Raw genomic sequence first — 23,830 nt, forward strand, 5'->3', positions numbered from 1 at the left:
TAATGTTTAAAATTATTTTTCAAAGATTTTATTTATGGTAAATATTTTTAAATTATATATAGTTTCTTAAAATTAAATTCAATTTGTATCTTCAATAAAATTTAGTAAAAATTTTGACAAACTGAAACAATCTAATTAATTATTTTGTAATAAATTAAAGTACAGAATTTCTAAATATATATTTATCAATTAAATAAACTTTTATTTACAACAATAGATTTTATTTTGTTTGGATTCTATTCAATTTAATTTTTATCTACATCTTCATCTTCATCATAATCATTTTAACTTTAATCTGAGTTTTATTCCTCTTTGAATTCATCTTCAGGTTATTACATTTCTTATTATTATTTTTTTTTGGAGAAACTAAAGTTTTAGTTTTATTTACACTAACCTTGCTTATCATTTTGTTATTAAATATCTAATTGCTAATTTAGCTAATCTATAGTTTGTTAACTTTTTTAATTTTATTCTTCGAATTCTTCATCTACTTACATTTCTTCTATTTTTTCTTCTATTTCTCCTTCTTTAGGTACTAGTTATTTATTTTGATAGCAGCTTTAATGATAAATTTGATAATTCTATGTAATATGTGCAACATCTTAAATTTATTTTGAACAAATATTGCAAAAAAGTTCTTCATAACTTTTTAAATTAAGATCTTTTATACAAATATCTTAGGGAGATAACAATTACTAAATCTTTACTGAAAAATATTTTTACTTTTTTTGAATCTTGTTTATGATTTTTAAAGAAAGCTTGTAAACTAGATTATATATTAACCAAAGAAGAAATGGACTAAATAAACAAGCCAAAAGAATTGGCAGGAATTCAAAAGTATACTATTCAGAGCAAGAATAATCAATTTAAAGGAGAGTCATCTTTATAGCCTTAAAAATTAATACAGTCTCCCCTTTAATTTATATTTAAAATTATGAGCCTCTAATTCCTTTATCACTAATAATATTATTTTATTACGTATCTGCAAAGTAATAACTAATATCATTTTAAGAGTAAATTTTTAACTAGCAAGAACCAGAATTATTATATTCAAAAGGCTTTAGATGATAAGAATAAATATAATTATTTACTGCTTATAAAAGTACCCAGTCTTAATATGCTAAACCATTCTGAGAATTTATTGAGTTTTGCATCAGATTACAATATCTTCCCCCATAAAGTCTATTACAGTTACAGATTCCATTATATTAACAATTACCTTACTACAAACAGTTAAAAGGACATACTAAGCTGCCATAAATATCTACCTAAAAGGTTTCGCTTGAAAGTTGTTAATCAAACTACAAAACTATATAGTTTATCGATATAGTTGAACCTTTTTAGCTGCATTCTTAAGGCAATTAAATAAAAGCCTTATTTATAAGCAGTAAATTATTATAAGGGTCATTAAATTATTAAATAAAGTCATTATTACTACATATTACTTAAAAATTTAAATTGTATTATTGTTGCGAGCTTATAGGTTAGATTTAAATGGTTAAATTACCCATGCTTTATTACACTTAATATGTTAATAGAGCTGAATTAGTTAAGTCAATCTAAACACCTTTAGAATATAAAGGGGCAGTTTGAGGTTTAATTTTAACTATCAAACTAGTAAAAATGACAAAAATAGCTACTAAATTTCTTTAAGTAATCATGAAATCTCAAAATTAGTTAGTTAGTTAGTTATTTTGCTTTTTTTTTAAGATTGTGTTTTTAATTAAAGAAATTATTTAAATTATATTCAGCTTTTTAATCTTTTTCCAAATTAAAATTTCATTAAGTTAAAATGACATCATATATTAAAGGTATGTTTTTTATTTAAATTGCTCTATCTAAGATAACCAACCTACTATTAAATTTTGACAAATATATAGGAGAATCATAAAGTAAATTCAAATTTAAATGTAAAACAAAAATGCATAATAGCAGTTTTCAATTTTTACATTGAAATTCACCATCTTAACAATGAATTAGTTAATAATATATTTTTAAAATATTTGTAGAAATGTAAGATCACAATATAATAATTTAGTTTTGTAGATTTTATTAGGATAATTATTATTGCAGCCATCTTAAATATTTATTTCTTCTAAAAGCGTTTTAAATAATTTTGCTAGATTTTATAATTATCAATCAATTCTTACTTTTATATTCTGTTTATTAAAAGTTTTTCCTACTCCTCTTGCAATAATTCTAAACCTAAAATTAATAAAACCATTTGTATATTATTTATACATTTTAATTCATTAAGAAATAATTTACTACTAATTTTTATGCTAAAATAAAGAATTTGCACATATATTATAAATAAGTACCCATAGCCAGTGAAATAATTCGGATACATATGCAAAGGTTGTAAATTGAAAATAAATAAATTGGGTATTTATTTTTTAGAATTTTAGTTTTTAAAATTTAACCTGAATATATATATTTACTAAATTAAAAAATATTAATTAAATAAATAAGTAAGTAAGTAACAAAAGAACTAATAAAAACAATAACTTTTAAAAAATAAATCAAATCTATATTTTCATATAAAAAATCAATATCATGAAATTCAAATTTTTATATAATATTTAAACGATTAGTAAGTATATAAATAAATAAATAAACAAATAAATAAATTTTTTATTCATTATAAACGGCTTTTCTAGTTTAAATCTTATCCTACTATTGAATTTTATAATAAAAATTAATTTGAATTCTGATTTTAATTAATTTAGATTTATACAATTTAAGTTGTTTAGGGTTTCAAATCTATTTCTAAGCTTTACTTTTTTACTCTATTTACTAGTGATAATTATTGTTCTTTCTCCATTAAATTAATTTTACTCTACTAATATGGTAACTCCTTCATTTGATTACTATTTTTTTTATCCCTTTAATCTTCTGTTAAGTAATTTGGGAAAATTATATTTGAATTTGTTCCTGTAATCAAGTTAGAAAAGCGTTTATTATGATTTGTATTTTCACAACACTTAAATTCGTTTTCATCATGTCGTAATTGATAGAATTTAGTTAAAATTATTTTTTAATTTGGATTAAACTCTTAAAAACATTTACTGCATTCCTTGATTTCTTTAAAAATAAAATCTCCTTTTGTAAATTCTTCAAAAGTCATCTTTTTTTCCTCGCCTTAATATTCAAGGATTTATTTTATTTATTCAACAGGAGATGTTTGTTGCTATTTAGGTTATTATTTCTTTTTTTATATACATAATATTTATACTAGCATTATGAGGATAATTAGAAAAGGTAAAACTGTACAAACAATAATCAAAAAGTTACGTTAATTTATTATTATTTATTGATTTTCTGATGAGCATTAAATATAAGTTCTAAAGAAACTATTAGGATAGTCTGTGTATAATACAATTAAATTATCTTCAAAGTAGGATTAATTCTCGTGTATTTATAATATTGTTGAGTTGTAATTTGTTATTTCATTAGTATTTACAGGAGCTATAAACATTTTTAAGCTTCCATAAGGTGTTAAAGTACAGAATTAGTAATTCTACTTTTGGTTTGAAAACAGTTTAAAAAACTAGACTTGATTATTTTAAGATATAAAGTAGCTTCCTAAAATAGCTTCTACGTTAGATTGAGGAGAGAGCTATGTTTATACATAGCTGCAATCGTATCCTGAGAAAAACTCATCACATTAACATAAACCAGTTGATAAATCGCAAGAACCTCTATTATCGCAGTCAAAAGGGCATATCTTTAATCCAGTTTCTGATTCTCCTTTCCATGCAATATAAGCACTAACACTAGATTATTATGCAGATTCATCTTAGCTTAAAGCATATATCTAGAACTAAGTCATAGGCTAATTACAATCATCAGGAATCGGGAAAAAAGCCTTGGTTCTTTTTAGCTTAGTATTATATGTATCAACTAAAACATTGCCGCGACACTAAACAACTAAACTCAAGTATTATTGTGATTAAAATGTCTAATCTAATACTATCTCAATAGCTACTTAACTATAAAACCCATTGTATATTTATTTAGTTGGTTATGAGCTAATATTAATTTTCTAAATGTTAAATACCACATATCCTAACGACTAAGAAACACAGATTATTAAAATAATTATAAGAAATTAAAAACCTACTTGAATCATAGCTTTCTTTTGATTATTTCTAAATTGATAAAGATTATTTAATTTGGATTTTAATAAATTTTTTAAATCTTTTTAGAAATCGCCAAAGTTAATTTAATTTTTATTGTTTTTATGCCAATTTTTACTTGAATTTTTATTCATTGAATGCAAATAATTTATATATTAGTAAATCAATCAAAAAAAATTTGATTGAACCAATTTTTTAATTTGATTATTTGTAGTTAATTAGATTTAAAAAGTGAAATCTATTTAAAAAAATAAACTCCTATAAATATTAATAACTCTTATCTATCTTATTAGATTTAAAATTTAAAATGGCTAGCGATGTCTTTCAAACACATTAAAACAAAATATTTTATAATATATTGCATTATTTTTTTCATGTTTATCTTTTATTTTTATTTATTAATTAATAAATTACTTGCTTGCTTTCTTACTAGATGAAGTTTATTTATTTTCCTATTTTTAATATAGTTTAAGATTCATCTAGCATAACTCTCTTGTTTTATCATTTAAATATACAAATTTAAATAAACAGAGTGCCAAGGTAAAACGGAATATGATAATTATTTAACTAAAAATTTTGAATAATTTATTAAAAATCCTAAAAACTCTAAGAATAATTTTATTTATCTATCTCACAAACTAAAAATTAAAAATTTAAAGACATTTTATTTCCATTTAATTTTTAAATTACTTTTTTTCATCATATATTATGTAATTTACAAAGGTCAAAGCCAAAACTTAAATTCTTTTTTTTTAATAAAATGAAATAATTTTCTGATAATATTTATTTATTTTTTGATATATTTAGTTTTAGAATTTATTTATTTTTGAACTATTAAATTGAGATCAAGATAATAAAATCATTAAATTCTAATTTATTTATTGATTAAAAACCAGTCAAGCAAAAGTTGACATTTGGTCTATCTCTTCTATGTAGTTGCGATGGGTAAGCAAGTGAGTTGCTCCTATTATTACTGGATTACTCTAATATTCATCCTAGAATTTTCTGATAGCTCTAATTTCTGCATAACTGATTCCACCAATAAAGAAAGCAATTATTTTTTTACTTTTTTTGAGAGCATCTGAGTCTTCACTCTCTGATTATTACAAAAATGCTTCATATTCATTGGGTAAATGCAAATCACCTTTTTCTTTTTTTTATGATTTAGATTCTTCTTTGTCTTTTTTTTTGTCTTTATCTTTCTTTTTAGATGATTTTACTTGTTTACTTGAATTTGTTGATTGCAATTTATTTTCAGATTACATCTCACTTTCTTCATTCAATAGTGGCTATTCTTTAAGTGGAGATATAGGTCTATTAACTTATCCAACTTATTTTATCCCAAACCCTAAACTATTTAATGCATCCTTTGAAACATCGTATGATTTAATTATTTATTTGATTGCAGAATGTATAGCTATAGCTGATAGAGGAGTGTGCCTCATAACGCTAAAGACGAAATACAACTAACCACATTCATCACAATCTCGCTTTTAGTCCTCTTCAGAATTTCCTCCTTTCTTTGATTTTTTTGCATCTGCACGTATTTTCTTACATTCTTAGCAATTTTTTTATTTATTCAAATAAGCATTATACTACTCCTTAGATAAATCTATAATTTGTTAATTAACTCTACTAAAAGTAGAATTTTTATCATCACTAAATTAGATACCAAGCCATGCTAAGTTTTTTAATTATTTTTATTCACTTAATTCAAATAGATTTAAAATTTTTTGTCTTTAGTCTTATTGGAGATCACATGTTATAAAAGCAATCATTGCTATCCTAAGTCTATCTGTGCTTTTTATATCTTTTCTATTTAATATATCTTATATACTTTGAATAATAGTATCACTTTTAATAGGTTTTGCAAGATCATCAATTCCAGTTACCATAGATTACTCAAGCTCACAGTTTAATTGCAAATTATATTTTTAAAAGGTATTGAAACATTTTAAAATCAAGTCAAAATGCACTGCATATTTTTATAAAAGTTCATTGTATTCTGGAAACTCTCCAATAATTTTGTTAACATCTTCAATACTCCTAACTTAATTTTGAGAAGACTTTGCTCTCTACATATTTTCTGTGTGTTTTTCAAAATCATCTCTGATTCCTTTCAAAGCTTCAGTGATGTTTTGATATCTAAACTTTGCAAAAACTTCATCCTTATGATCACTTAGCTATTATTTATATTTTTTTACTTCTTTTGTAGATTCACTTGCTTTGTTTTCTTTTTTGAGTTCTATTTTTTCATACTCAACTATATTTTTTTCTGTATCGACTTCTAATAAATCATAAATCATGCTCTAGTAAGAATAATCATGCAAAAGAGGTGTGACGGGATCTATACCTCTGTCAACTATAATCAAGTAAATCTCTCCTGATGTTGGATCGATGTATGGAGACTCACTTTCCTTCAATTTCAAAATCATTTCCTGCAATTTTTTTTCAAAATAGTTGGCAAACAAATAGCTTGGACTGCTTTGATTTTAGTTATTGTATAATATATTTATCTTATCAAACCTCAATAGAGCAGGTAGAACTGTAGATAATTGATCAGAAATGCATTCAAACATTATTCTTGCCTCTTAGCTTTCCTTCTTAGAAAAAAGAATTGGTAAAGATTACTCTAAATGTAGATGAAATCCGTTTTATTCGAAGAAAAAGAAAGAATGATTAAATTCTTTCATGGTTCTAATTCTTTTGACTAACTTTTCAGACTTTCCCATTTCTTCGAGCAAGTATTTTGGTAGCTTATTCATAAAGAAAATATGAACTCTAGCATATTATATTTCTGGTGGTTGCAAATCCTTTTTTTTCTCTGGTTTTTTAGGTTCTAATTCATCTTGTTTCCTCTTCTTTTTGCTTTCTTCATTTTCTTCAATAACTTCATCATCATCTTCATCATCTTCTTATTCGTCTTCATCATCATCGTCCTGTTTACCTTTTTTCTTCTTCTTCTTCTTTTCCTTTTCCTTTTGCTTCTATGCTTTCTTCTTTTTCTTTTCATCAGTGTTTTTAAGTTACAAAACCTGTCCCTCAAAGTCAGATATAAGTAGACTTATCGATTCTTTACTAGGTGAAAGTAAGTAAATGGCATGCGTATTTGGATGTTCTTTTCTTTTTAACTCCAGCTTTTCAATTGAAGAAACACCCATTTTTATTAAATCTGCCATTTTAAGTGCTGAAGAAAGCAGTTTTAAACTTTGCTAATCTACAACAAGAATAAATGTTCCTATATTTGGGTATCTGCTTCTTACATCATCAAACATTTCTTAAAACCTGTAGAAAACATTTTCTTTCAGGGAATACTAACTGATATTCTCATTTAGTTTTTGTAGTATTTGCATTATAAGTTCTTTTAAAAATGTTCTAAGTTGCTATAAATAATATTTGAACTCTTTTCTTTTATTTTTACTAATTGACTAATTGCTATAAAATGGCTGGTTGATTGATACTGATTTTTTTATTTATTATTTGCTAAGCTTGAAATATTAAAAATAGATAAAAAAATTCCAAATAAAACACTAATAGAAGAAAGAAATAGATTTTGTTTGATATTAATAAGATTTGTTTATACAACAATTAAACTTTGAAAGCAATTAGACAACTATCAAAATTCATTCATTCATTAAATAAATAAATTGCACATACATATATTTAATTTCTATTTCTCCTATGTTATTTTCTGAGCTAATAAATTTTATAATAATGATATTTTAACAAATCTATATCATAGATTTATTCAAGTATAAAAATCTCTTTAAGAAAAATATTTAATTTGGGTATAATTAAATTTAAAAACAGTCTATTCTAAAATACAATTAATTAATTAATATTTTCATAAATATACCTTAGTAGCTAGTTAGCTATTTAGTTTATTAGTTAGTTAGCTATTTGAATTTAAATACAATAATTGTAAACCTTATTGATTTTTTTATTCTATAATGAATTAATGAATAATTTAATTAATTCTAGCTAAAAAATTTATATTACTTGTTTGTGTTTAAAAAAATTCTAAATTCAGTCTATTATAATTTATCTTAGTAAAAAAATAAAGGGAGTTTATTTATTGTTATTTTTTTGAATTAGCGTTAATTTTCGTCAGACATACTACATGTAGATGAAAGTTAATTACATATTTTTATATAGATTTTCTATAAATAGCTTTTATAAGTTATTCTTGGTTAACATATTGCTAATATTATCTCTGGTAAAATAGACAAATAAAAAGGTCTATGAAGGGTTTTAATTGAATTTAGTTATATTATTAGGCTATTTATGATCATTTTGAATTAATGTGTTGTTTTTTATTTTGGTTCCCAAGTGTGAGTAAAAAACAAAAATTACAAATAGTTATTGATTTGAATATCAATTTCAATTTACTTTATTTGCTTTTTACTTTAAGTTGTTAGAAATAGGCTAATTTTTTTAATTTTGCTCAAGTGTATATCTTTCAAGTAAAAAGTGAGTGTTCTAGGTAATTATTAATTACTAGTATTTCATGCAGTCTATCAAGCACTATAACTTTATTTAGTGATATAATTAGCTTATTAGCAATTAATTTTGTTATAAATTTGTTACTTTTTTTCCCTTAAGCAAAATTTCTATTTATGTGGGAATAAAACCAAAAAAATACAAAAATAATTAGAATAGGATTTCAATTTCTCTCTATTTGGTCTTCTATTTTTATTATTTTAAGCAGTTTTAGTTAGATTAAAATTGCTTATTTCACAAAATTATTTAGCAAAATAGTAAAAATTTTATTGTTCTAGGTAATTTTTAATAATTAGTTAGTTAATTATAGTTAATATCACTATATAAAAGTAAAATAACTATAATTTTAGAATAATTAGTTATAGTTTAGTAATACTGATATGATTATGATTTAAAAACCTTTTAAAAAATACTTTCTTGGAATAGAATAAAAATTATTTCTTTCTTTTTAACTGGAAAAAAAATGTATTGGAAACTTTGTAAAAATAAATAAAATCTTAAAAATAAATAATTGTTAATAAATTCTAAAATTGCTCAGAAATCAAATAATTTTTCTACCAAATAAAATAGAAGCAATCACTAAATACAAAAAATATATTGCGTGTTTTAAAAATAAAAAATTAAGTTTGATTTGTCATTAAAGTAAGGCTTAACTAACATTTTTTTTATTTTACTTTTTACATTTTCCCAAGTAATTTGTAAAGCCTAATCAATACCAGTTTAGTTTTTGATTTAGTCTTCGACATAGACAAATAATTTTTTTTGTTTATTTATTTTTTACTTATTCCTATTAAGTCTTTAATCATAGGATTTTAATTTTTTAAAAATTTCATTAAGGTAGTTTAATATTTCTGTGCCACAGTAGAGAATTCGAAAGAAAAATAATATCAATTAGAATAATAAATAAAGTATTTTAATTATTTGATGTATACAAGAAAAGATTCATTTATTAAATGAGGTAAAACCATTTCATTTCATTTGAAAGATTTCATTGATTTTAATTTACATCGATTAAAATTACTTTTAATCAAATTAATGAAAATTAATTTTGTTGTTCAAGAAATTAAAAAAAGTTAATTAAATTTTGTACTAGATCGGATGCAACAAAATTAAAAATTTCTTTTATTAGTATTTTAAAAGTGGTAAAATATAACTATTTTGTAGCAATCATAATTTAGTTTACATCTAATTAAAAAAGAGCTTTTTCTAAGGAAACTTTCCCAATATTTTCGATCACATAGCTTTGTAAATTAATCAGTAATTATTAATTTTTTAATTTCATTTTTGTAGTATGCCCTATAATTTTTTATCATTACAAAACAAAGATATTTGTATTACACTTAAAATTCGTAACAATCTCAAATAAAAAAAAGCTTGTTCGTATCTTCAAATAGTATTCTGGTAGAAAATGCACTTAAAAGCATTTCATGATCAATATAAATCATCTCTTTCAAATATACTCCCAAAAAAAATTAGGAAAACTTTGAAGAATAAACAAACATTCTTTCTTTCTTTCATTCATTCAATAAATAAGTAAATCAATTGGTATTTCTATCAATTATGGGGATAAAATTAATCTTTAATCTTAATTAAATGAATGAGAAAGAGTATAAATAAATCTGTAAATACATTCAAAAGATGTAAAGTAAGGTAATTATATGTGAATATTGTTTATTTTGCAATAATTAAATTAAATAATAGGGATTCATATAATAATAATTACAATTTTTAGCTATTTCTTCATAAAATAATAAAAACACATCATATGAAGCTAATTGAAAAATAATGCGAATCAATAGAATGATTTGAAAATTATAATTGTATTTTTAGTTTTTAGTAATATTTTGAAAAAGATAACTTCTTAAGATTTTTTGGTGTTAGAATTTGTTCATACTTTGAAATTAAATTTAAAAGTAAACTAAAAATATGTGTTTTTAGTTAGTAAATTTATCTGATATCTTAATTTTGATCTTTCAATAAAAATATATTTTTGTGAAAATAGTACAAAGCGTAATTAATTATTGATAGTGAAGAATAGATTTAAATTAATTGTGTATATCGTTGTTTTTGATTTAATTAAAAGATATTAATTTATGGAATTTTTCTAGCTAAATTTATAGAACAATCTAAAATATACATTTGACTGACAACAAAAATAAATATCTCAAGTAGAAGCTATTACTAATGTTGTTTGTGGGGTTGAGATTAAATCAACAAAAAAATCAACCATATCAATTTATTTTAAAGATATTCTTTTACTAAAGAAATATCTAACAGTACTTTCGATTATTTTTTTCTTGTTAGTTATAATCCCCAAAATCAAGGAAAAGGAACAAGCAAACAAACAAATATTCAAATATTCGAGATAGGTGATTAATATATTTTGTAGTTCATTTACAAATTAATCAAAATATTAATTAAAACTGATTAAAAATTTGCATAGAGGTTGGTGATGATTAAAATTTGAAAAACTATTTATTTTACTCAATAAGTTATCAGCAAATAAGAGATTTAGATTAATAAAGTTGCAAATTTAAACTTTTACTATTTTATAAAGAAGAAATATTTACTTCTGTACACATTTTTTAGGCAGAATTCATCAATTTGATATGTAAAAAAATTTTTTTTTCATAATTGACAAATTTAGATTAAACATAGTTTTATTGATAATTAATAAAAGATAATTTCGCTGATAAAGTCTTAAATTTTTCATTTAAATTTGTATCACCAGCTAAACATATATTTTACTTTAGAGACCAAATTATAGATCAATTAATTTGTTCAAGCACTCATTTAAGCATATTAGAAGATAGAACATAAATACTAGTAAATGGCAAGAAAGCCATATAACAGATACACATTATATTACTGATTTTGCTTAATTTAATTTTTGTTAGTTTCACGAACTATAAATTTTTTCTATTCATTTTTAACAATCAAGTTTGTTTCTATCTCATAATTAGTAGTGGTAGAAGGTATTTGAAATTAATTTACAATTCAGAAATCTCTATATTAAGATTTCAATTTATTTATTGATATTAAATAAAAACCACTTAATATTTTGTATGGATATTTTGAAATTTTGGTTAATGAATCTATGGATCAATTTTGTTTAATGTTTATGGTATTGAGAGCTACCTAGCTCAATTATTTATTAAGCCAATAAATTTTGTTTTTGTTTAGTATTTTGATTTAGTAAGCACTATTTTGTTTGGTACTACTACTTTAACACTTGATAAATAATCAAATACTTCTAAAAGAATTAAATTCCCCAGAACTTTTGCTTGCAAATTAGAATGTATGTATTCAGATTTTTAATTGTTGATTAATTTTTAATGTTATTTGATAAGTAAAGACGCATTCTTAATAAAAGGTAATCATTCTACATATAAAATTCTATATTACCTTTCATAATTTATGTAATTTGTTTGTATCATTTAACTTCCCCTCTTTCATAAAAAATGTTTTCTAAACAGTAAAACTATCTCCTATGTTAGATTTACAAAGTTTTTTTAAAAAGGATTAGCAATCAATTTCCTTTATTTTTATTAAGATATTAATGGATTCCAATTTATAATTTAATTGAAGAGATATAGAGAGCAATCACATAGAATGAATGCTTTTATTTAACACTAAAAATTTTTATGATTTGAATAAAATAAAAGAGATAAGGAATAACAAAAAATTTTAATTTACTCTATTTTACTTAAGAAGAATTCTAAATTATATTAAATAAGAAAATGAAAATTTAAGTTGTTGCTAATTTTGTAAATTTGTTGAAGAGATCTGAAAAAATTAAAATTTGTCCAAATACTTTTAAATGATTTTGGATATGTAGCATTTATTTAATTCATTGACAACAATTAATTTAATTAAATTTTAAAGCACCTATGTCCACACAGCTAATTTACTTTGAAGAAAGTAATTATCAGAAAGAATACTACACAATTAATGTAATGTAAAGAGAAGCTGAATCATAATTATAATTTAATTGCTTTTAATTTTTTAGTGATAAGCATTTATAAACTTTTAGTTCTAAAAAATAAAGAGAAAACATATCATTAGACAGGAATCACTTGTTTAACTTTAATATTGTAAAACATAATGCTTCTTTCTCCAAGCTTTTGCTTTTATAAATAATAATTTTTTGCTTTTTGTTAGAACTAATGTCAATTAAGATTGAAAAGTTAATGCCTTTTTATCGAGAAAAAGACTTGAATTGTGGTTTATATTTATTTTAACATTATGGATGCTTAAATTTAATAAAAAGCTTCAAATACTTGGTTTCGGACATAAATGAAATGTCACCCGAATTTTACGCCAACAACATTAAATTTATCTTTTTATGGCTAAAAGAAGAGAAATAAAATAATTGAAGAACTTAAGATTATTAAAGTATTAGCTTACAAGGCTCAGTTTTTTGAAAAAAGTAATTTATATATTATAAATTTCTTTCCCACTTCAATTTATTAATGATAGGGTAGTAATCAATTTTAAATTATTTTGTTTGAAGAATAACCAAATAAAATCCCACCCCTTAATTAATCGATAGATACTGAATGACAAATAGACTTTAAAAAAATCAAAAATTAAAATAGTAGGTTGAAGGTAGAAAAGAATAAATACGAGTCCAAGAGACGATAATCAACATATAATTAATTCATTAAAAAAAAAAATAATTAAAGTTAAAACACTAAATCAAATAAATTTACAAACAAAAACTCATAATTCAACAATATCAATTCTTAAAATGAACTCAATCATTGACTACAATTGCAAGGAAGTCGAAAAGAAGATCTTCGATTGGCTTGATGCCAACGAAATCTTCATGGTAGAACCTGAATAAAAATAATAAGATTTCTTCGAAAAAAAGAGAATCTCAGTTGTCTCTTTCAGAAATTCCTCTTCTTCTATTTCTTCTGACTCATCACTTGACTTAAATGAAGTCTCCTTTTCCCGCAGTGGATCATTTTCACCTTCTTCTGGTTCCAACAGACTCTCTCTTGGCAGCAGTCTCTTAAACAGAAGAAAATAAAACAAAGTCCTCATTATTTGAAAAGACTTGCAAAAGCAAATCTAAATAAATAGATAATGATTTCTTAAACGAATAAAATACTGCTATATAAAATTAATTAAAACACTTACTTTAATCAAAAATTAATAAATAAATAAATAAATAAATAAATGATTTGACTAAGATATCTTGATTTTAATTTTTTAAAATAAAGAGATCGCTATAATCACTCAAAAAATCCATTATTTGGATTATAATTAAAATACTACTTCAAACAAAATATATAAAAACTACTTCAATAATCAATTTTCCATCTCATCTGAATCTTACAATTTTGATGTTGTCTTTCTTGAGAGAGTTATTAACATGAATACTGCTCACTCGCTAATTATTTATAAATATTAGAATCAATTTCCATAGCAAACAAATTAATTAAAAATATCAATATAAATAAATAACAACCTATTTAAAAAAGTACTCATGAGAGTACCTTTCTTTGAATGGACAACTCAAAAACTCTTCACCTATTTAATCAACTAATTCATTTAATATAAATTCTATTCTAATCAAGTTTATTTGTATTATAAATTCACTTTCTTACATACAGTTTCAATCCAATATAATATACATTCCTTAAATTTAACTAAAAAACAATCTCCCTTATGAGCTATATTTATTTCTTATTTTATAAATTTGATTTCTATCTTACAGCTTTATAGATGTTTATTTCTTTATTTGCTTGTTTGCTTGCTTGCAAATGAATTATCAAAAAGATAATTTAAGTTTATTAGTTTGTTTATATTTTTAGAATTTCTTCTTTACAAACAAAATTTACACATCAAGTAAAAAAGAAAATTTTTTGACATTGATTGGATTAAATCAAAATTTTTTGTATTGATTTAGAATGCCAATCAATCAAATTATTAATTTGGTAAATTAGTATATTTAGAAAGCTTATTTTTATTAATCAGAAAATGTAATGCTTTATTGTTTGGAAATAATCTTATTTTCATATTGATCAGTTTTTGAAGTTTTTAGAGATGTAAATTAATTATTATTATTAATAAATAAATAAATAATCAAACAAAGACTTTCTTAACAACCAGACAAATATTTATTTATATGCATTTTTATCAACCAAAATACAAAGGACCAGTCATTTAGCCAATAAATAAATAAATCAATATTTCATTTTGTCCTTCAAGTTATATAAAACTCACATCAGAACTTATTATTTTCAAAATATAAATTATAAATTTTAATTTCCTAATTTATATCGCAAAACATTCGAGCGAATATTTCATTTTATGCTTTAGCATTAATATCATTTTTAAATTTTAACTCACTTATCTTATCACACAAATAAAAGTTTATCTTGTAAACGAAATTTTCAAAAAGATAATAAAAACATTTGATATAAAAGTTAAAATGAACCTCAAATCAGGATTGCCGCTTGTCCAAAAGCTTATAATTGGCGCCAAAAGTAAAAAAAATATAAAAATGAAAACGGAAAATTCTTACACTTTTTTTAAAAAAATGTTAAATTCTAATAACTTTATTGAAGAAAGTATTTTTTAAAATTTAATTGATAAAAGCACTTATTCTTAATTGTTCAAAGCTTCTTTTATTCTAATTAGAAGCTAAACTTTTTTTGTCTATCTTGGTTAATAAAAGGTAATCACACTTTAAATTTTATGTTTTGAAAAGAAAAAGCATGTACTCTTTCCCAACTTTTGGAAATGAGTGGATAGGGTTAGGTAAACGGCATTTGTCTAGAAGGATTAATTCAAGTATTAAATCTTAATTAGTAAAGTTAAATTAAAATAATTTAAGGACTATTCGGAGGATTACTCCGTTTTTTTTTTATGAAAAAGCTGACATTTATTATGAAAAGTAGAAGAAATTTCAATGGAACTATTATTTAAAAAGGAAAATTTATGTGAATGTTCAAATGTGAAAATTTAACTTACATTAGAAAATGCTAAAAGTAAATAGAGGCTAATAAACACTAATCTCTATGTATTTTAACTTTTTTTAAATATTTTCAAGGTTATAGCATTCAATTAAATAAGTGGTGTGAAATAGCATTAAGCGATTTAATTAAAAAATATTGTAAATAAATAAAAAAATTAAAAGCAATCTCACACTTTTTCTTTCTTTATTTCTTTCTTTTTCATGAGATAAAAAATACATATAGAAAAAATATAAAAAAACATTGGAGGATGCTGATAAATATTTAATTAGCATATAACGCAATCTGTTTATTTCAACAAATTTAATATCCTACACAATAAAAAACATGCATGAAAAAGGTAAAATATTAAAAGCACTTCTCCCTCAATAAATAAAGGATCTATTATAAAATAATTTTATATAATATTCAGTGCATTAGTTTTAGTCTATATTCAATAATAGAGACAGCTTTTTAGCTTTTTCATTCATTTTACATTTAATAGAATATGAATGAGAGTTAAAAGTCATTTGCTCCTCTATTGAAATTTCCAGATGCATCTGGTTTTCTTACAGATGAAAAATATTGTTTTGATTTGAATATTTAAAAAATTATCGTCATCTTAGCTATTAATTACTAGAAATGTTTGTTTGCAATTTATTAGTAATTTATCAGATTAATAATCGACTTCAAAAATTTATACAAATCTTTTTTAAATTTGTGGAAAATATATCGCAGATTATTGCGGTCCAAATCTCAATTAGAACTAAGAAGTAAAAAGAATTAAATTTTTTAATTGAAAAAAACATTTTAGACTAAATTATAATTGCTGGAGAGATAATTGAATGAATGATCTATGTCATCTTACATTATAAGTTAACATTTTTAATATTGAAGCCAGATTAGATGAAAAAATTTATTGCCCATAGATAATAAATCAATTTATATTTATTAATAGCTCTAATCTCAATTTTCTGATGAATTATTTGGAAGTATACAAAATCACTTTCTTAATATCAATATAATGCTAATTGTATGTTAAACAGAAATGTATAAGCAGAGCAATATAAATAATCTTTAAACATTTATGTTCTTCAAATTAAAAAAATTTCCCCCTTTTAATATATAATTGTACTACCTAAGGCTTCTTGGAGGTATTTATGAACATTTATCTTTTATTTTCATTTTGATGTAACTATTTCACCAATATAATATGCGCTTAGTAACTTGAATTTGGATTTTTAATAATGAGTTATTGTTGATTGGTTATTAGATTAGCAATTTATTTCAACAAAAATAATATAATATTCGAATATATTCGTTAACAAAATTTATTTGATTGTGCAAATTAAGCACAAATAAAAAATTGTTGCCAAAAATTTGTCAATAATAAAAATAAATTCTGTGTTAAATTTAATAAAGTGTAAATGTAGTTTTTCAATTATGATGATTGATTTGTCACTTTGAGATTTAGTAATTATTTCTAACTTCTTAATAGATTTTTAATATTTGCATGCGTAATAATAATATTACAGTAAATTCAAAAAATTAAGACTTTTAATAAAAAATTTGTGACGCATCTCTGCTCTTTTCTTTCTTTCTTTCTTTCTTTCTTTTTGTTTTTATTTATCATTTATTTTTAATAAATTTTTTCAAACTTCATATTCATTCATTCATATATTTTTTTTATCTTTTTTTGATACTCTTTCACTTATTTACTATAAATATCTTTCGATTCTCGCCATTATTTACTCGATAACACAGTAAACGCTAACGCTTCGCTAATAAAAACAATTATTTGAATCACAAGTAATTGAGCTTAAGATAAAATTTTGTTGTTTAGACATAACTATTTTATTTTACATTGTTTTGAAGAAGAAAAACTAAAATTATAAGTCTTAAAATTATGTTATTATTTATGTATCACGATATTTTACAATCGGAATTTTCGATTCTAAAGTTAAGCAGTTAGTCCTTCGATTTATTTATATTATCTTTGAGACATTTCCATTAAAACTTTATGTATCTGGTGGTTTTAGCAATTGTTATCTTTTGGCATTTAGAAATCTATTTTTAGCTTAATTTAAATCTATTCCTTTTTTAAAAATATACATGTGATAAAATATTGCATTGATGATTAATATTTAAAAATTGCACAAAAGAAAACCTATAAAATGGACAAGTGAAAATGAGAAAGCCTAATTATTTTCATAAATCGTTAAGTGTTTTTGACTTTTTATAGTTATACGAATGAAAATGTAGCTGTTTGCAAATAAAACAGATAAAAAAATTGAGTATAAATAATATTTTGTCTTAGACATTTATGAGTGAGCATATTAATTAAAATTTATGAAGATATTTTTAGAATTTTTGAAGTTATCTTCTTAATCCTATTAATAAGTAAATAGATGAATTTTTTTTTTTTTACTTTATTAAAAAAAAAGTTTTTTATCAAAAATATTGGTATTCTCTCAATATAAATTTTGTAAAATATGTTTATTTAAGAAAATAGACTAATTCAAAAACTGAAATAAATAAATATATTTCTGGAATAGTAAATCCTAAATTATAACTTTTATAATTTTACTGTATATCAATTATCAAAGCTTGTTTATAATTTAAAGAGAAAAAGCAATTCAATTAAAACATCCTCTCAAACATAGAGATTATCTATCTCTCCTATGCTTTTAATTAATTATCACTTTTGTAATTTTGTTCAAATGTAAGAAAAATTAATTCATCATTAATGATACAATTTGTGTTCTAAAATCTTTTAAGAAATTTCATTATGTTTACAAACCATTTTGTTTAAATGAAAACTGCTTAAGTACTTTATTTTCCTATATGTTTTTACTCTCTTTCTAAAATTAATTTCTCCAGGGTTTAGATGTAAACAATCTTGATTAGGGAATTAGATATTTGCACTTACTTCTGATGATTTTTGAAGAGTTATTATAATTTTTTTTATTAACAGTTAAACTAATTTCTTTTTGTTACAATTTTCAATAAGAATTTAATCTTATCGATGTTTGTTTTGTTTGAAATCAATCTTTTCTTAAGATGGATCTTATTATTCAAATAACTTTATTAAGTTATTAAGAAGTATTTTATTTAATCTGCAGTAGCTGAATTCAGAAGCAGTACAAGACCTCATTTGAGGACAGACTTTATTTTGGATATTTTTAAATACATTCTTCTAAATCATTTATAAATTAGCTTATAATAATAATAATTATTATTTGATTTATTAGAAAATTAAAATTTTGTAGGTGCTCTGATAATAATGACTTTAGTAACATAGATGAAAATTATAGTTTTAACTTTACAAAATACAAATCTATAACAAATATTTTGTTTTAAATACATTTTATTAGGTGTAAATAAAAGTAGAAGGGCTAGCAACTTGAATAGTTATTAATATTTTAATTTTCTTATTTGTTGTTGAATTATGATGACAATATAGATTAAAATTATTGGTATGACTGAAGCAAATTTTATAGATCAGCGAATGTAAGATTCCTCATCTTAATAAAAAAAATAATTTTGAATCAACATAAGAAAAGAGAGATAGTTAAAAGGAAATATACAGTAAATCACTAACTGAAATAGTAAATAATATTACTAGTTAAAACTTTGTTTTCTCCAAATCTAATTTTAAAAAAAATCAATTGTTTTAATTAAACGCAATCAACTTTAGATACCACAAATTAATTGTTTAGGAAATGTATAAGAAAAATTGCACAATTATTCCAATTAAGTGAAGAAGAAAAAAAAATTAATAGGAATATTATACCTGAGTTTTTAAATTCAAGTTAATTATTCTTTCAATTTAAAATTATCCCAAGATATTATCTTGTGATTTTACACTTTTAGTTAGGTAAGTTTCTCTATACAAGAAAGAGAAATTAATCTAATATTCTTATATAAAATACTTTAGCACAAAATCTTTTTAAATAGATTTAAAAGCTGCTTATACATTTGGTTTCCATAAAAGTCAAACTAAATTTTGTAATTTAAGCTGGCTCACTTTGTAATATCTGAAATAAAATTTGCTCATTTATGAAATTATTGTTGCATGAATCTTTTTTTGGATATAAATCTTATTTTTAATAGTAATCTTAAATCTTAGTTATATTTAATTTTAAAACCTAAAAAAACTATCCTTTTTAAATTGTTTTAAGATTAATGTAAAAGTATTTTTGTTAAAAATATCTTGCTTTTAAGAGAAGCTATATTCATTTTTACTTAAAAAGATCGTTCCATTTAGAACATATCTTTATTAAGATAGATTTTGTAATGAAAATTTTTACTTACAAATTAAAAAATTGCAATCTAAAGTTTAAAATAAAGTAAAGATATGTAAGACTATAAAAATTTGCCAGTTATTTGCTTCAAAAAATTAGTAAAAATGTAATTTACATTGATTTTAAGTAAGAAAAGCAAAAATTAATTAAAATTAGCTTCTAAGAATATTTAATGGTCAGCTAATAGCTATTTTTGCTTAAAAAAAACATTTTTATTTAACAATAACATAAATAAAATATAGTGAATAACAAAGAGAGATAATTTGTTCTACCTACATTTTAATTTAAAAATTTTAATAGTTTTTGATATATGCTTGAATTTATCAATTTAAATTAATTAATTATTAATTCTTCCTCAGTTAATGAATAAATAAATTCTAACATTTGCATTTAATATAGAGCCAACAATAACTAGATTTTATGAGAAATAATTTGTTTTTTTTATTTTTTTTTATTTTTTCAAGTGTTATTTTATAAAAATACCCTTAAGACCTAAAAATATTTTTAATATGAGGTGTTCTTAATTCAAAAATATGCAAAAATACTTCTTAATAAATAAAATATAATAACAAATATTTGCATTTTGCAGTAATTATTATATTAACGTTAAAATAGAATATTTTATTCTTTCTTTTGAATGAAGTATTATCATTGATTTTAATTAGAATGAGAGGCTGAATAACTTTTTGTTTAAGATGAATTTTTCGCTTCATTCAAATTTTTGAAGGGGTTGAAATAGTTCTTGTACTCGAAGGCTGAATTGTAAGATTCATTTATATGTTTGATTTATTTTTCATTAAATTTAATTTCAAAGCTATCAGAATGTAGATTTAGTACTTTCATACTGATAGTCTAGTGCTTCTATAATAAATAATAAGGCAAGTTAAACAATTTAATTATCAAATGAGTAAAAAAAAAATTTTACCTGATCTTCTTAGGTATCTACACAATACTTAAATTTTAAGTATCTTTCATTAACTCCAATGTAAGAAACATCTTACTTTGCTACATTCAATATAATACGCAGTTATTCTTCATCAATTATAATAAATCTAATAATCAAATAAAAAACAATAATAAATTAATAAATAAATAAATATTGCAGTCATAAAGTATTTTTTTTGTAAGTATTTAGAAAATCAAATATTTTATTTCATTTTTATGTAAAAATTAATAATTATTTTATTGTAAATTGTATTTTTAATAAAAAATATTTAGTTCATTTATCTGTAAACAATAGCTTCATGAAGTTAGTTTACTCATTTAAATTATTTTTAAATTTAAACTATGTCATTAATTTCTATTGTAGACAAACATTTTAGTTATTATTGAAAGAAAAACTTGATAAATCTAGAATTATTCTAAGTTTTTTTTTTTTGAAAGTTGTAATCAAAGTTATTTAATTCCCTAATTAAATATCTATAAAATATAAATATTTCAGTATTTTTTAATTGAAATTAGAACTTTGAATATTTATTTTTATATAAACAATTTTTATACAAAAATAAAAAGAGATCATTAGGAATAGTTAAAATTTTTAATTCATTAAATTAAATTAATAACAAATAATTTGTGTATTCATATTAAAATTTACTTTCAAGAAATTTCTATATTATTTGTAATACTGGTTTTACTTAAAATAATACTTAGTTATATAAGATAGATTTATTATTATATCAGTTTTTAAATTAGGGGGTTGCTTCTTATCTAAAAAGAATAAACCTAAAAAACTTACTGGAATTATGTGGAAGTAATATTTTTTAGGTAGTATAACATAATTCAATACCACTCTCTAATTTCGCTTGAAATAAAAATTAATTCTTGCAATAATTTTAAATTTTTTAGCTTGTGCTTATAATACTTTGTATGTTTAAAGTAAAAAATATTGAATGAATTTACTTAAAATTAGATTGATTATTTAAGCAAACATTTTTTATTTTGAAAAGTGAAATTGTAGACTAGTATTTTTTTTTCAATCAAGCAAATAGATTTTAATTTTTAAGAAATAAGAATTTATCATTTTAAATATATTTCTAAAAATTTAGAAAATAAATTTTTCAATTTTGTTATAAAAATTATTTACTAGTATCGTTTTCTGTCTAAATTAAATAAATAGATTTTATCAGTTTTTACTATTTTATCAGATTTGATTTGATGAGACAAAGTTGAATTAATTGATTTTAAAATTATGTTTATTGGCTTAAACTGTTTGTGATTATTTTAAATTATAATTTAGAAGTATCACGAAAAAATACAAGAATTTATAAGAATTTAAAGTTGCAAAGTCATAAAAAGATGAACTATTTATTCTAATAACTTGGTTAAAATATTTTTAATGTTGATGAGTTTGTATTTAATGAAAAAAAAATCAATTTTATCATAACATAGTTCTTAATAAAATTTGTTCTTTTAATGTTAAAAAATTGAGGTTGATTATTTTAAAAATAAAATCTAAATCAATTTTTATTCGTGAAATTTAAATGATTTTCTTTCATATCATAATAAAAAATAATATGTAAAATTTTTAGAAGAATGTTTTTTTAAGGGGTTTAAATAGTTTTTCTTTAATTAAACTTAAATATTTATAAATTGTAAATGTTTTAATCAAATATTTTTTATTTCAAATTTATTTTCTCAAAGTATTTCTAAATAATTTATTAAAAATCTTTAGTTTATTTTTTTGATTTATTTAAAAACTTTTTATTTTCAAAAAACTTAAAAAATAAAGCTAAAGTCCAAAGATACCTACAAATACAAGAAAATTCTATTTAGAGCATAAAAATTATATTATTTATTTACCTCTCTTTTGTGACATACCAAATTTTGTTATGCATAAGCTCGTATTGCTCTGTAATAGTGTCTTCGAAATCTCCAAACTCCATTAAATTAAATGCTTCAAAAAACAGCTATTATAAAAAAACAAAGAAAAATAAATAAATTAACTGAATATAAATTTATTTATAATTTGCGAAATAATGATTATAATTATACCTTTCCCAATGACCTTTTAGGTTCATACTTTTCTAGGCAATAAGTATTTTCTATTTTTTTCACAGCCCTTGGATATCTTTTCACTTTTAAGATAGATTGGAGGGATTTTATTTTTTTCTAGTCAAGTTTCTATAATTTTTTAACCATTACACTGTTTAAGGAGTAAGGAGTGGAGAGTGGGAAAAGGAAGGCAGTGTGGAATAAATTAACGAAATTTCCTTTGAAACTCTTAAGTTAATTGATATCGGAGAAATATTTTTCTTTAGTTTTATCTTACCCTGAGTGCTTATTTTACTACATTTGAGCCAATATATTTTTAGAAATTTAATTTTAATCAACATGATCAAATAGCTCTGAGATGATACTTTTACTTATCACTTAGGCACTGCTTTTAAATGCTTAAGCTACCCTTTTAGTAAATGTATACCCACTTTTAAAGGTACTTTAATAAAACTTCTCTGTGAGGTTAACTTCTTCACTTCTATGTACCTGGTTAATTTGATAAAGGTTAAATAAATATTTAAAAATAAATAACAAACTTTAAAAAAATGTAAGCAAGTGAAGTAAAATAGAATTGTATAATAAATAATGTATATTTACCTCATCAAATACATTGTTCATGAGATCAACAAAAGCAAATCCTATCTCTTTGAAAAGTTAACCAGGATTTCCTATCAGATTAGCATTAACAATAATATTAAAAATTTAATTCTCAATCGAGCTGTAATAATGGTTGAATATTTTCTTCGTCAAATTTTGAATGGTGTAAAGATGATTTTCATCGTTGAATCTGTCAAAGTAAAACTTATTTGAGCCTATCAAATTTAGCAAAATCATTATGAAGTACTTGCTTGATGAATCTGAGTTTAGTTAGCTTGTGTGCAAGTTACTGAATTTCAAGTCAACAGAAATTGGTAAAATATCAAATTTT

General features: G+C 21.8%; 5 protein-coding genes across 5 annotated transcripts; 2 read left to right on the forward strand and 3 right to left on the reverse strand. All coding sequences in view use genetic code 6, as the record gives it.

Moving 5' to 3' along the window:
* Window positions 1–185: 185 nt before the first annotated feature.
* TTHERM_00355850 (hypothetical protein) lies at window positions 186–497 on the reverse strand (the record flags this gene model as incomplete). The annotated part of the gene is made up of 1 exon (XM_001010483.2): window positions 186–497. One exon carries the CDS (start codon window positions 495–497, stop codon window positions 186–188), a length of 312 nt encoding a protein of 103 aa, XP_001010483.2.
* Window positions 498–741: 244 nt separating this feature from the next.
* On the forward strand, window positions 742–1,068 carry TTHERM_000355868 (hypothetical protein; the record flags this gene model as incomplete). Its single annotated transcript, XM_012796824.1, has 1 exon — window positions 742–1,068. One exon carries the CDS (start codon window positions 742–744, stop codon window positions 1,066–1,068), a length of 327 nt encoding a protein of 108 aa, XP_012652278.1.
* A 2,214-nt stretch (window positions 1,069–3,282) lies between these two features.
* On the reverse strand, window positions 3,283–3,813 carry TTHERM_000355869 (transmembrane protein, putative; the record flags this gene model as incomplete). The annotated part of the gene is made up of 1 exon (XM_012796825.1): window positions 3,283–3,813. One exon carries the CDS (start codon window positions 3,811–3,813, stop codon window positions 3,283–3,285), a length of 531 nt encoding a protein of 176 aa, XP_012652279.1.
* A 1,222-nt stretch (window positions 3,814–5,035) lies between these two features.
* Window positions 5,036–7,492, reverse strand: TTHERM_00355870 (Sec1 family protein; the record flags this gene model as incomplete). Its single annotated transcript, XM_001010485.2, has 1 exon — window positions 5,036–7,492. One exon carries the CDS (start codon window positions 7,490–7,492, stop codon window positions 5,036–5,038), a length of 2,457 nt encoding a protein of 818 aa, XP_001010485.2.
* Window positions 7,493–13,450: 5,958 nt separating this feature from the next.
* Window positions 13,451–13,846, forward strand: TTHERM_000355919 (hypothetical protein; the record flags this gene model as incomplete). The annotated part of the gene is made up of 1 exon (XM_012796826.1): window positions 13,451–13,846. The coding sequence occupies one exon, from the start codon at window positions 13,451–13,453 to the stop codon at window positions 13,844–13,846; it is 396 nt and encodes a 131-aa protein (XP_012652280.1).
* Window positions 13,847–23,830: the final 9,984 nt, after the last annotated feature.

The sequence above is a fragment of the Tetrahymena thermophila genome, assembly GCF_000189635.1.
Source record: "Tetrahymena thermophila SB210 genomic scaffold scf_8254697, whole genome shotgun sequence".
Taxonomy (NCBI): Eukaryota; Ciliophora; class Oligohymenophorea; order Hymenostomatida; family Tetrahymenidae; genus Tetrahymena; species Tetrahymena thermophila.